General features: G+C 42.1%; 1 protein-coding gene across 2 annotated transcripts in view; it reads right to left on the minus strand.

The window, feature by feature from the left end:
• Positions 1-15,059, minus strand: part of PACS1 (phosphofurin acidic cluster sorting protein 1) — a 143,882-nt gene that overhangs the window by 23,947 nt on the left and 104,876 nt on the right. For both annotated transcript variants that reach the window (XM_044919272.1, XM_044919273.1), the window contains exons 3-7: positions 6,561-6,650; positions 5,137-5,262; positions 1,958-2,102; positions 1,597-1,688; positions 1,421-1,501 (exon numbers count right to left, since the gene is read on the minus strand). In XM_044919272.1, the coding sequence (XP_044775207.1) occupies positions 1,421-1,501; positions 1,597-1,688; positions 1,958-2,102; positions 5,137-5,262; positions 6,561-6,650 (534 nt within the window). The remainder of the gene's footprint in view (positions 1-1,420; positions 1,502-1,596; positions 1,689-1,957; positions 2,103-5,136; positions 5,263-6,560; positions 6,651-15,059) is intronic.

Consider the following 15,059-nt stretch of genomic DNA (forward strand, 5'->3'; position numbering starts at 1 on the left):
GATTTATAAAACTCCAGGAGGCACCCTATGGGAAGAAAACAGGGCCTCTCCTTGGTTACGGAGCAAGAGAAAGAAGAACTTAACAGAAGGAGCTACAACACAGAGTGATCCTGCAGCCTCTGCCCCTCGTGAGTACAACAGCATAAGATGTCTGAGGCCCTGGGGACATGCCTTACCCAGGCCATACCCGAGGACAACAAAACAGTTCTCACGCTCTCTAGTCATTCATTATTCAATGGGGGAAATCAAGGCCGTAGTCCTGAGGATTTACATTTAAGCCCAGTGATACCTAAGGATGCATGGAGAGATGATAGTGTGGTTTCATGGTGAATGCCAGGCTCAGATGCCACACATTTGGAAAGTCTGGCCTGCATTTATTTCACTCCTGCAGGTGATGGGAATCTCTGCTCTTGGGGTCCCTAGGCTAGTTCTGCACTAGACAATCAGGATATGTCTGGGGAAAAAATGAAACTGAGTTTCTAGCACTTTTGGCTCTCCCACATTTTAGCACAGAAACTCCAGAATCAGTCAAAGTTAACCTAGACCGAGAAACAGACTCTGAACTAGAGAACAAACTGATGGTTACCGGAGGGAGGTGGGTGGGGAGGATTGGTGAAATAGGTGAAGGGAATTAAGAGTACGCTTATCACAATGAGTACTGAGTAATGTATAGAATTGCCGAATCACTGTATTATACATCTGAAACTAATATAACACTGTAGGTTAACTATACTGCAATTAAAATTAAATTAAATTTAAAAACCAAAAAACCTCAAAGTTAACCTAGAAATCCAGGTATTAAGTGTCTCAGTTCAGGATTCTAATTTCACCAAAAATAGTGATTCTTGAGGAAATCTTACGTAGGAGACATAATTCAAAGGCATTTGGCTTCTAAGGTTATGGATCCATTAAGGCAGGAACTACACCCAATGTAATTAGACCTTACCAAACCCACAGTTCTAAGCACTAGCCTATTATTTCTGGGTTAAACGATTAAAAATGGCGATAGCCCTAGAGAAGACTTGGGTCTGTCCATGTGGTAGGCAGGATGTAATTTGAAGTAGTCACCTGGAGAGTGGGGACAAGGGGTGTCTGAGGCATTCTGCTTCTTGAGGAAGCATTACCTGTTCCAAAGTCTAAAACAAGGTTTCTCAACCTATTTTCTACCCTGAGATAACCCGAAAAATATAATACGCTCCTAGAAGTAACACTGCTTCTCTACAACAGTGACTCTTAATTAGGCGGTGGTAGTAGTGGAGGAGAAGGAGGAGGAGGAGGAGATAAAGGGGTATATCAGAACCTCCAGAACCTCCACGTGCAGATTTTTAAAAAGACCCCAGGAAGTTTCAATACACCACTCCCATCCTACCTCCACACTGAAAATCTCAGCTAAAACATTCCCCAGACCTTTGAGGCTCACCCTTGTGATGGCAGAGGTTGAGGTTAGTTTCCTCCGGGTCTTCTTTACTTTCCGTAGATCTTCATCCTCATAGAACAGGTCCTAAGGGGGTAGGTGGATGGAATGAAGTTGGGAAATCCCAGGAGGGTCTGGAATCACTTCTCAGATACTACATGTGAGGGGCTGTGGAGAGTTACCTGCCCATGCAATGGATCATCACTGCCTTCCTGTTCTGATGAAAAACTCTCCTCCTCTTCCTCAGAATAATTGTCAATATCAGGAGAACGATCTGGAAAGAGACAACTTAGTAAGACAACCTTGCAATACAAAGATCTGGCCTAAGAGAGTCTGGTTGGCTGGAATCATGGCTCCCACCAGGTAGAAATATGGCTGGGGTAGAGGAGAGGGCCACAGCCATTGTAGGCCACATTTGATTCTCAGGGATCTCTAAACTTCTCTTTCATAGGAATATTTTAGGTCCTGTCTTGCTCAGCTTGGGGAGCAGGTGATAGGCTTGTTCTTGACCCACAGGGCCTCCAGATACTGTACACATCTTACCAGAGAGCTTGGATTTGATTCCTTCATGGTCAATGGGCTGGCTGGACAGAGAGTAGATCTTTATTTCTGCCACAGGCACAGAGACATCCTTCACGTTGCTGTGCAGGCCAAGCACCAAGGCGCCTTCATTAGGGTGCTGCATCACCTGAGACCACAGGGTAGCAATGCAAATGCCTTACTAGGGGAAGTGAGTTTCCATTTTCATAAATCCAAATGGATGTGCAAGCCAATGGGAATGGCATTGTGCTAATACATTTTCTTTCTCACTATTTTTCAAATCCAAGGTTACTGTTCTCCTATTACCTTCAAGGTCTTACTTGAAATGCCAGCCACTGGTCAGGCCCTGTGCTTAAAAACAAAAATCAAGCCTCAAGACTGAAAATGATGGCTAATCTCTAGGACTACATTTTAGTTTTAGTCTTTGACAGACAACTCGTTCTCCCAGCTGGGTGGAGCCACCCTGCAGATGGTGGTCACCTGTGTCTGGCAATGGGGAAAAGGACCTACAGGACCTGAGAAAACGTAAGGGCTTGACACAGGTGGGGAAATGTGGTGTCCCTAATACTTCACTCCCTACAGTCCTCCATACTGATTCAAAACCCGAAGAGGAAAGACAGATAGGCTGGGACTATTTCACATATTCTATTTATTAAGGTCACAAAAATTTTCCTACTTAATGTACTAAAGTAGACATAAGTTAAAAGTGATCTGTGGGATGGCTGCATGGGGGCTGGGTGTGTGGCAGCGGCAGAGTTCTGCACGGTGTGGGGGGAAAGCCTCCTGGTGCCAGCCATGTGGGGAGTTCCACGCAGAATGGGAGGCCACCAGATCCTGCAGAGAGGACTGTGATGGATGTCAACTATTTACGAGCGGCAGGATTTGAGGAGCAAGCTAGTGCTTCTTAGGAACAGGAAATCGATGGATAATCCCTGTTATTGATGACAAGAAATGACATGTTGACAGGACTTCAGTTAAATGGGGGCCTGCCCTGAAAATCTACAAGTATCATGTAAAACCTCTGCAGACAAAGCATTTAAAGAACAACTCTTCATAGTACAGCCAAACTAGGGTCTTAGACGTAAAAAAATACATAATGACATAATTTTGTTTCATGTGATGAAACTCTGTAAACATAATAAACACGTGTATAAGTAAAGAATTTCAGTCAAATGAAACGTCATCCTATTGGACAGATGAGGCAATTCATTGGCTGACCTGAACTGAGCCAGGAGGAGCACGGATACCTTGTGGACAGGATGGAGCTTGTCAAATAGAGTGATCCTCAGTCTTTGACATAACTGAATAGCCCTCCCCACTAAAGGGATTTTCTTCAAGACTGCTTTCCCAAAATCCTTGAAAAAGGACCGAATTGAATGATCTTTTGGTTACTGGTGTAGGGAGATTACAAACAAGAAAACTTGGGGAAGGGGAGAAAAGAGAGAGAGATGGCGGTCTTCCTTGAATTCCTCTGCTCCTGAGAGCTTGTGTTATTTGGATGGAATTGACAACACCCCTTTTCATAGAGGCTCCTTCACTTGACCTTACTAAGGCTTTGCTGGGAACCACTGTGATGTTTGAGATGATGATGTTGAGATGATGTTTGAGGTGTCATGGCCCCTACAGGAGTGGAACCTCTGAAAACAGAAACTCTGCTGTGTCTTGGGGATATCCAAATCTGAGATAATTTGAGCATCAAAATAAAAATGACAGTTACAGATTAAACCCCACTGAATTAAACAGGAATCCATAGGTCCATGACTAATACAAAAAAATGAACCCATCAATAAATGGGGAAGAAGAGAAAGCTCTGTCTTACAAGAGAAAGCGAACTCATATATATAGCAGGAATGACAGGATTAGAAATCACTGTCTGGCAAGCATCAAAATAATAGATTCAGGCAAGAATCATTAATAGGTGCTAAAACTAGTTGGTGAAGTCATGAGGAGATAAAATGTTGCTACCAAGTCTCAAAACATCTCCCTATAAAATATTTTTTCATTGGTAAATACAAAAAATGTATTAATTTAGGTTGGAAATCCTGGCAGACATCATCTTAATCAAGCAATAAAAGCTAACCTCACCAGAAATGGAACAAACCGACGTGGAGCACTGCCTGTGTTGCCCTGGGAGGAACACAGCATTACTTCTGTGGTAATTCTCCCAAAAATGAGTAAGCTGAATCCAATCTTCAAAAAACATCAGACAAACCCAAACTGAGGAACATTCTATAAGGTAACCAGCCTGTACTCTTTTTTTCATTCTTTTAAGCCTGTACTGTTAAAAAAATGTCAAGGGAATGAAAGACAAGGAAAATCTGAGGGATTATTGAAAATTGAAGGAGACGAAAAAGGCATGACAACTAAATGAACACGTAATCCTAGATTAAATCCTGGGCCTGTAAAGGACATTACTGAGACACTTGGTGCAATGTGAATAGGGACTGTGGGTTGGATGGTGATCTTGTATAGTGTTAATGTCCTGATCTTTATGGCGGGCATGGTGCTGACCACACAGGAGAGCATTCTTATTTTTAGGAAATTAACATAGTGCAGTATTAACGTGTAATAGGGCATCGTGTCTGCAACTTACTCTCAGTGGTTCAGAGAAGAAAATAATATGCATGAATGTTTATATAGAGAGAGGAAAATAAGGCGAATGTGGTAATAAGTTAGCACTGAAGAATCTAAGGGAAGGGTATATGGGAATTCTTTATACTACTCTTACAACTTTTCTATAAGTTTGAATTTTCTTTTAAACTTAAAGAAAAACATTTCGTGAAGGAGAAAGTACCTAGATAAGAAGAGGTATATCCTGAATTTCCAATAAAAGAACTGACTTGTGGGCGCCTGGGTGGCTCAGTTGGTTAAGCGACTGCCTTCAGCTCAGGTCATGATCCCAGGGTCCTGGGATCGAGTCCCGCATCGGGCTCCCTGCTCTGCGGGGAGCCTGCTTCTCCCTCTCCCATTCCCCCTGCTTGTGTTCCCTCTCTCGCTGTGTCTCTCTCTGTCAAATAAATAAATAAAATCTAAAAAAAAAAAAAAAAAAAAAGAACTGACTTGTAAAATAAAATAAAACACCCGGCCAACAGGCTGGGAAAATCATTTGCTGGGTTCAGCTGGCTGGGCCTGGTGTCTCTCTTGGGCTCTCTGACTTAAAGGCTGGAGACGGTTCCTCTTACCTCTGCCATGTTGATGAGTCCCACAGCTAGGGTTTTATAGCCCAGGATGGTCCGGTTCTTGTAGCGCTTTCTCCTTTGCAACATTATCTGTAGCTTGTTGGCATCTCGCTTCAGGAAATGAGGATACTGCCAAATACAAAAGAGTCAAGCACGGTTAATAAGCAACTGGGTCCTGGGGCACTTGTGTGGCTCAGTAGGTTGAGTGTCTGCCTTTGGCTCAGGTCATGATCCCAAGGTCCTGGGACCGAGCCCCATATCTGGCCCTGCTCAGTGGGCAGCCTGCTTCTCCCTCTTCCTCTGCCCCTCCCCCTGCTTGTGCTTTCCCTTTCTCAAATACATAAAATCTTAAAAAAAAAAAAAAAAAAAAGCAAATGGGTCCTTGGTGGGTTCTGGTCCTGCTGGAGGATACACAGTGCAAATTTTCTGTGCCTCACTGTCTTCTGTCTTTACAAGGCTGGGAATCAGGGGTGAAGGAGCCACCATTAAGTTGCTGCTGAGGGTCTGATTCTGCTTGGTGTCTGACTTCCATTCTGCAGCTTTGTGGTACACACATGTTCAGAAAACTGCCTCTTGGTGGCTAAGTCGGTTAAGAGTCTGCCTTTGGCTCAGGCCATGATCCTGGGGCCCTGGGATTAAGCCCCTTGTCAGCTCCCTGCTCAGGGGGGAGTTGACTTGTCCCTCTCCCTGCCCCTCCACTCAACTCCCCCCCTGACCCCGCCGGCTCGTGCTTTCTCACTCTCTCTCCAATAAATAAAATCTTCTTAAAAAAGAAAAGAGGGGCGCCTGGGTGGCTCAGTCGTTAAGCGTCTGCCTTTGGCTCAGGTCATGGTCCCAGGGTCCTGGGATCAAGCTCCGCATCGGGCTCCCTGCTCAGCTGGAAGCCTGCCTCTCCCTCTCCCACTCCCCCTGCTTGTGTTCCCTCTCTCGCTGTGTCTCTCTGTGTCAAATAAATAAATAAAATCTTAAAAAGAAAAGAAAACTGCCTCTTTCCTTGCCATGTGACCAAGTGTTTTCTCCATGTGCTTCAATTTGGGCTCCTGGGATTATGATGAGAGAGAGACATACTAAAGGGGGATAAGGAGGAGAAGGGAAGGAATTGAGATTACAACATGGGGGCAGAATGAGCCTGAAGGGGACACATTCAGCTGGGGTGTGGGCTGCAGATTACCAAGGAGAGGTAATGGGGCTGAGAGCAGGCTAACAGCCTTATCCAAGGAAAAGGAAAAGAACTTGGGTCTCAGCATCCTCACTGTGACTGGCTAAGTGACTGCTCTGGCCCTTCAGGCTAGCGATAGAGGCTCAATTCATTGGGTGTCTTTAATTCATTGGGCTATGGCTGCTTTTGAATAAAATAGTCTCCAGATTAAAGGACTATTTAGGGACTAGACTGGACATTAGTGACCTAAGATTGAGTAGATTCTTACCTGGAGGGAGAAGGTTAATTGGAGTTCTGTTTCCACCAGTCCACTAGCTGGAAGGATGATCTCATTGGAGCGAAGAATCCTTTTTGAACCCTGAAACCAAGAAAAAATAGGTCAAATGTGTATCATCAAAAATCAGACCAAAAGAAATATTAAGTTTGCAAACAACTTTTAAACTCTACAAATATTCTTACCAAATATTTCATCGGTTTTTGTTAGACTCATTAAAATCAAGCCACATCATAGGTATGATTTTACATGTATTATGTTGTGTGTTCATAAAAGGTTTTCACACAGAAGTGATTTATTTTTGCACGTGAGTTCTCCTAACACTCCCAAAGAAGAGCCAGGCAGATAGTAGTGCCCTCCCCATACTCACCTCTGCCTCCCTTCTTCCTCTCAAATTGACACTTCACCTGCACTGTCTTGTCTTTGGGACTTTTTTTTTTTTTTAAAGATTTTATTTATTCATTTGAGACACAGAGATACAGAGAGAGAGAGAGAGAGAGAGAGAGAGAGAGAGCATGAGCAGGGAGAGAGGCAGAGGGAGAGGGAGAAGCAGGCTCCCCGCTGAACAGGGAGCCCGATGCGGGGCTCGATCCCAGGACGCTGGGATCATGACCTGAGCCAAAGGCAGACGCTTAACCATCTGAGCCACCCAGGCGCCCCTGGGCCTTTCTTTTCACATGCTTTTTTTCTTCTTGGATGCTCATTCGTGCTTCTACATATACCTAAGGCGTTCATCTTTCAGGTCTCAGTTTAATGTTTTTCCAGGAACCTTTCCTTTCAGCCCTACCTCTTCCAACCCAACAACGGGGTACATACCCCAGCATTTTTAGCTCTAAAAATAAAGTTGGGCCAAACTATTCCTAAAGTGTAAAAAGAGATCAGCAGGAGGGCCTAAGGAATGTCAGTAAATTTGTATAAATAACTTTTTTTTTAATTGAGATTTAATTTAAACACGGTGAAATGCCCAGATCTCCAGTACACAGATCAATGAGTTGATAAATGCATATACCTGTGTAACCCACATCTGCCTCAGGATGTACATCACTTCTATTGCTCCAGAAAAACTCTGTGATCCTTCCCAAACAATTCTACACTGCTCTTTCAGAGGTAAGCACTGTTCTGATTTCTTTCACCATAGGTTAGTTTTGCCAGTTCTAAAATTCCATATAAATGGAGTTGTACGGTATGCACTATTCTGGTTGGGCTTCTCCAAACATCATCTTTTGAGGTTCATACAGGGTACTGCATGTATTAGTAGTTCATTCCTTTTTATTGCCTAGTGGAATTCCATTCTATGAATATACCACACTTTGTCCATTCTACTGTTGCTGAACATTCACTTTTGGGTCATTTCTAGTTTTTGGCTATTATGGCTAATGCTGCCATTTTGTTACAAGTCTGTGTAGACCTATGTGTTACTTTTTCTTGGGCAAACACCTAGGAGAGGAATTGCTGGGTCTTAGGGTAGATGTATGTTTAACTTTATGAGAAACTGCCAGACCAATTTCCAAAGCGTTGATACCATTCCCACCCCCAGCAGCAGTGTATGAGAGCTCCAGTTACTCCATATCTTCACCAGCACTTGGAGTGATGAGGCTTTGATTCATGGATTCTAATGGGTACATACAGTGGAATATCGCTGTGGGTGCAATTTGCATTTCCCTGATGACTACTACTATTAAGCACCTTTCCATTAGTTTATTGATCATTTGTAAACTGCCATTTATGAGGTGCCTGGTCAAACATTTTCATCCAGGTTTGTTTAACTTGTTTTTGAATTGTAAGAGTTTTTTTTATGTATGCAAGTCACTTGTCAGATATATGTATTGTAAGTATTTTCTTGCCTACTTATTTTCTTAATGGTATCTTTTGATGAAGTATTTAATTTTGATCAAGTGTACTTTATTATTTTTTTATGGTTAATGCATTCTGGGTCCTAAGAAATCTCTGCCTACTCTAAGATTGTGAAGTTACTCTGCTGTGTTGGAGCAGGTATTCTGCTGTTTCTCTTTAAAAATTTTATAATATGGGCACTTGGGTGGCTCAGTCGTTAAGCGTCTGCCTTTGGCTCAGGTCATGGTCCCAGAGTCCTGGGATTGAGCCCCGCATCAGGCTCCCTGGTCAGCGGGAAGCTTGCTTTTCCCTCTCCCACTCTCCCTCCTTCTGTTCCCTCTCTTGCTGTCTCTCTCTGTCAAATAAATAAACAAAATCTTAAAAAATTTTTTTAAATAATTTTAGTTTTTATATTTAGGTTTTATATCCATTTCTAATTTTTTTTTTACAAAATGCAAATTTTGTTTAATGCAGGAAGGAAAATCTAAATACAATATTTCACAATGTTTTTGTAACAAGAATAGTATTATATCATACCAATGAAAAATAATAAAGGAAATTCTGCCTCATCTATTAGATAATACTTTTCATAATAACCACTATTATGAACAAGAATCTTGACAAAATTTTTACCTGACTTTATTGATTTGATTAAAAAAAAATTCTGTAAAATGAATCTCAGAAATGCTGAAAGAATTCAAAATGTGGTTTATATATAGCAGTGGTTCCAACCAGAGGTAGGAGACATTTGGCAATATTTAGAGATAGTTTTGGTTATTATAACTGTGTGTGTGTGTGTGTGTGAAGTATTTCTAGAGGGTAGAGGCCAGGGTTGTTGCTGACCATCCTATGATGCACCAACAGACCCCACATGTCTAGTGCCACTGCTGAGAAACCCTGCTCTAGCTGAAACCTCATCTCCCCTGAACACATGGCTTCTTGGGTAACTCTCTCAAATGGTGGCCGTTTTTCTCCCATAACCCACACACCACTGGATTGGAGATGGGGAAGGTGTCCTCCTTGTTTTCATCACCAGCTCTAGAACATTCTCCCCTCCACCTCTCTAAAAACCCTATTCTAAATTGATGCCCTCAGTTCATATTACCCTCTATTCCCTGTTGTTGCTGGGATCTTTAACTGTAGTCATTCCTGCTCATTTCTTGATTTTAGCTCCTCACTCATTGTTCTTCTCCCCAGTACTACACCAGCCATAACTCTCTGTGGTTTCAATATATGCTCTTTCCTACATCGTGGCTGCCTCAATCCCCTAATCCCTCTCTTCCAATGATCTTGTCCTCACACTTGTTTTAGCTACTCACCCAAACGATCATACTCCGGATCTTATCATTACCAATAATTACAACCAATACCTTATCTCAGTTTCATGCTCCCCACTCTGATTACCACCTATATTTTCAGCTCATTCTCTCTGGTTTGTCAACAACAATAATCCTTCAGACCCACCAGGGCCTACAATCCAAGGATCCTTCCATTGTTTCAATTTTCCTCAGGCCCCTGTTGTCCGTCTCTCCTCCTTACCCAGCTTAAATGCCACAGTCAATCTTTATAAATATGTTCTTGCACACACCCTTAACTCCTGTGCTCTGCTGCTAGTTTGCCATTCTCATTTGGTAAAAATTACAACCCTATTTAAATTCAACTTCAGGGCGCCTGGGTGGCTCAGTTGGTTAAGCATCTGCCTTCGGCTCAAGTCATGATCCCAGGGTCCTGGGATCGAGCCCTGCATAGGGCTCCCTGCTCGGCAGGGAGTCTGCTTCTCCCCCTCCCTCTGCCCCTTCCCTGGCTCCTGCTCTCTCTCAAATAAATAAATAAAATCTTAAGGGGGGAAATCAGAGGGGGAGACAAACCATCAGAGACTATGGACTCTAGGAATCAAACTGAGGGTTTTGGGGGGACAGGGGATGGGTGAGCATGGTGATGGGTATTAAGGAGGGCACATATTGCATGGAGCACTGGGTGTTATATGCAAACAGTGAATCATGGAACACTTAAAAAAAAAAATCCAACTGCACCAGCTGAACATGCCCAGCGAGAATCATATAATCAGGCGAACTGGTCTTTTTTTTTTTTTTTTTAAAGATTTTATTTATTTATTTGAGACAGAGAGAATGAGAGACAGAGAGCATGAGAGGGAGGAGGGTCAGAGGGAGAAGCAGACTCCCTGCCGAGCAGGGAGCCCGATGCGGGACTCGATCCCGGGACTCCAGGATCATGACCTGAGCCGAAGGCAGTCGCTTAACCAACTGAGCCACCCAGGCGCCCGAACTGGTCTGTCTTTTAATATACGACCCCAAATCAGTAATGAGCCGACAAGGCAACCTGGCAATTTGCTCTGTATTGTCCCAAGTCTTTCCACTTTTCTGCTGTACTTGATGACGGTTTTATACCTTCTCATTCTTCCTCAAACCTCTAACATCCCCTTACCTCTCCTCACTCTAAGCTGATAACCTTGATTCCTACTTTGCTGACAAAATGCAAGCAATGGGAAAAGGGCTCCCACAATTCCCAGCACACCTACCTACTTAGCGCATCTGTGCTCATGTATCCTTCATCCCTCCTGTTATACAGATGAAGGCTCCTCTCCCATCTGAAGTCAACCGCTCCACTTGGGCATCAGAGCTCATTCCTTCTCACCTGCTCAAACGCTCTTCTACCCAGTCTTTCCTATCCTGCCTAATCAACTTTCCTCTTTTTCTGGATCATTTCCACTAACAAACATGCTGTTATTTCTCTCATCTTAAAAAACCAAAAACCAAAAACAAAACCAAACCAAAACAAAAAATAACTCTCTCATGCCCATGTGCCCTGCTGGCTACCAACCTATATCTTGCCTTCACTTTATAGTGAACTCCTCAAGAGGTCTATTTTTACTCTCCTGAAGTCCTCTTCTTTCATTTTCTCTTAAATGCATTCCAGTCAATCTTCCTATCTCCACCAGTCCACCAAAAATGCTATTGACAAGGTCTCAAATAATCTTCACTTTAAAGAATCTGATATCTGTTCTTATCTCCTTTGACTTATCTGCAGTTTTTTTTTTTTTTTAAGATTTTATTTATTTATTTGACAGAGAGACACAGCCAGAGAGGGAACACAAGCAGGGAGAGTGGGAGAGAGAGAAGCAGGCTTCCCGTGGAGCAGGGAGCCCGATGCGGGGCTCGATCCCAGGACCCTGGGATCATGACCTGAGCTGAAGGCAGACGCTCAATGACTGAGCCACCCAGGCGCCCCTATCTGCAGCTTTTGATAGAGCCCATCGCCCTTGACTTCCAGCAACACTTCCTTCACATGGCTTCTAGAACCTCTACTCTTGGATTTTATCCTCTGGCTACTCTTTCTTGGTCTCCATTTTAGGTCCTTCCTCTCCTTGCTGACTTCCTATTGTTGGAGTGCCTGGGGCCTTAATCCTTAGACCTGTTCTCTTCTCTACATTCACTCTACTTCTAATTCTCTCATCCAATCTTAGGGTTTTAATTAAATATACTCTTCAAATTATATCTCTATCCCAGACCTCCCTCCTGGACTCTAAACCTATATATTCAGTTGCCTATTCAACATCTCCTCCTGGACATTTAATAGGCATCTCAAACATAATACGATAAGCTGAGTTTTGGATCTTTCCCTCCAAATCTGCTTCACCCACAGTCTTCTCCATCTCACTTAATGGCATTTCCACCCACCAATTGGTCAAGAAAAAACTCTGGTGGGGCGCCTAGCTGGCTTGGTTGATACAGCATGTGCCTCTTGATCTCAGGGTCGTGAGTTCAAGCCCCATGTCAGGTGTAGAGAGATTGCTTAAATAAGCTTTAAAAAGAAAAGAAAAAACTCTGGTGCCACCCTCATCTCTTGCCTGAATTACTGCTATGGCCTGTTAACTGGTCTTCCTGATTCCTCTTTCCCACCTATAAGTCTCTTCACCACACAACAGCCAGAGTGATACCATCAGTCCTTTGCTCGAAACCCTCCAATTCACACAGATTGAAAACCAGAGACCTTGCAAGTATCTCCACACATCCTGTCCCCCCTACTTCTTTGACTTCATCTCCTACTGTTCTCATTCCTCTCCAGCCTCACTGACCACCTCCTCCTTCCTCTTGATCCTGTCAGACACATGCCTGCCTTAGGGCCTTGCCTTGCCTTTCCCCCTCTAACTAGACTGCTCTTTCTCCAGATATTGCATGGCTCCCTCCCTCACCTCCTTCAAATTCTTTGCATAAATGTCATCTTCTCAGTGAGACCTACCCTGACAACCACATAGAATTTGTAAATTTCCTCACCTCTGGCATACTCCATCCCTTTATCTTCTTTTATTTATTTCCCCACAGGACATATCTCCTTCCAATAGCAGCGGCCCTCACTATTTGAACGCTCGATATACAAATATATGCTGTAAATACTTGTAAAAATTTCTATCCCAACTGCATTATCTGAACTGCACACCTGTTACACCCAATCTGCATGTGCAGGTAACAGGACAGAGTGCAGGGCAGTCACAGGGTCACAGTGAGCACTGGCACTTTTAAAGCATGGTACACTACTGTTCTCATCTTTCCCACCCTTCTCCAAAGATTTGCTCTTCATGGGTCCCAGTACTTGCTTCTTCCAGGTGCCTGGGGCACAACCAACTTGGGTCCAACTTCAAAATTATCTTTAGTATCTTTACATATCATCTTTAAGCTATGTAACAGCCTATCTTCATTTGCAGTATAGAAGCAAAATAATTTATATCTGATACAATATCATTACATACAACACATAAAAATACACATTAAGGAGTATTAATGCTTTAAAAATTAGGTTCCTGGTGTTCTATTTATTTATTTAAAGATTTTATTTATTTGAGAGAGAGATAGACAGCGCCCGCTCGAGAGACAGCATGAGCTGGGGGTGGAGGGGGGAGGCAGAGGGAGAGGGAGAAGCAGATTCCCTGTTGAGTGAGGAGTCTGATGCGGGGCTGGATCCCAGGGCCCCAGGATCATGACTTGAACTGAAGGCAGATGCTTAACCAACTGAGCTACTCAGGCGCTCCGGTTCCTAGTGTTTTAAATGCCTCTTTTTAAAATTTAAGATTATTGGTGAATGGTCACACAGATATTTAAGAGCGTTGTAGTAATATCTGAGGAAATAGGTGGAGATTTCTTGGATGTCTGAGAATTCACTGTTATTTTTCCCATTTAAATAATGGAAGATAGCCTGCTGCCATCCAACATTTTTCCCAGAATGGATTAGATTTCAAGGGAAGTCTGTAGATAATGTTCTTATTATGTTTGTTTTCTCCTTCCTTCTACTACAATGATTCTTGAACTTTTCAGTTGCAGAATCTTTCTACACTCAAAAATTATATACCCAAATAGCTTTTGTTTATGAGGTACCTCTATCAATATTTACCATATTGGGAATTATAACTGAGATATTTAAAAATATGTATTAATTCACTTAAAAATAATAAACCTTTCATGTGTTTACATAAAAACATTTTTTATGAAAAGTATCTTTTCCAAGACAAAAACAATTTAGTAAGAAGATGGCATGGTTTTTTAAATAACAATTTTATTGGGATATAATTCAAATACTGTACAATTCACCCATTTAAAGTGTACAATTCAATGGCTTTTAGGATATTCAGAGCTGTGCAAACATTACCACAATCAATTCCAGAGCATTTTCATCATCCCAAAAAGAAACCCCATACTCTTTAGCTGTCACCCTACTAACCATCTCATCCTCCACCCCCCAGCCCTAGGCAACCACTAATTTACTTTCTGACTCTATCAATTTACCTATTGTGGACATTTCATATAAATGGAATCATACAATATATGGTCTTTTGTGCCTATCTTTCATTTAGCACAATGTTTTCAAGGTTCATCCATGTTGTAGCATGGATATACTTTATTTTTTATTGACAAAAAATATCCCATTGCACTGATATACCACCTTTTTCATATCCATTGCTCAGTTAATGGACTTAGTTTGTTTCCAATTTTGGGGTATTATGAATAGATGCTGCAATGAGCATTTATGTGCAAAGTTTTATATGGATGTTTTCATTTCTCTTGGGTACCACCTAGGAGTGGAACTACTGGGTCATCTGGTACCTCTACGTCACACCTTTTCAGGAACTGCCAATCTGTTTCCAAGGTGGCTGCATCATTTTACATTCTCAACAGCAGTATGAAGGAGAGGGCATACTTTTACATTTCTGTGAATCTCTTTACTGTCTGGCTGATAGAAGACAACAGGATTCCTCTACCTGCTTCTGTATTCAATTTGTTGCAAAATATTGTTTTGATTGAGTATATAAAAAATCCAGACTCAAGAAGATACGGAGTTAAAAAAAAAAAGGAGGAGGCTTTTGTAGCACTGTTATATATTAAAAGTAACAGAAAAAGGACAACAGTGGAAAAATTGGGAAATCTGAATAAAGTCTTTAATTTAGTTAATAGTTTTGTACCAATGATAATTTCTTAGTTTTGATAAATGTACCATGGCTAAGAAAGATGTTAACATTGGGAAAAGCTGCGCAAAGGGAATACAGGAACTCTATGTACTATCCCTGCATCTCTTCTGCAAATTTAAAATTATTTCAAAATAAGATGTTAAAAATAATTTTTTTTTAAAGATTTTATTTATTTATTTAAC

Source organism: Neomonachus schauinslandi, chromosome 11 (assembly GCF_002201575.2).
Source record: "Neomonachus schauinslandi chromosome 11, ASM220157v2, whole genome shotgun sequence".
NCBI lineage: Eukaryota > Metazoa > Chordata > Mammalia > Carnivora > Phocidae > Neomonachus > Neomonachus schauinslandi.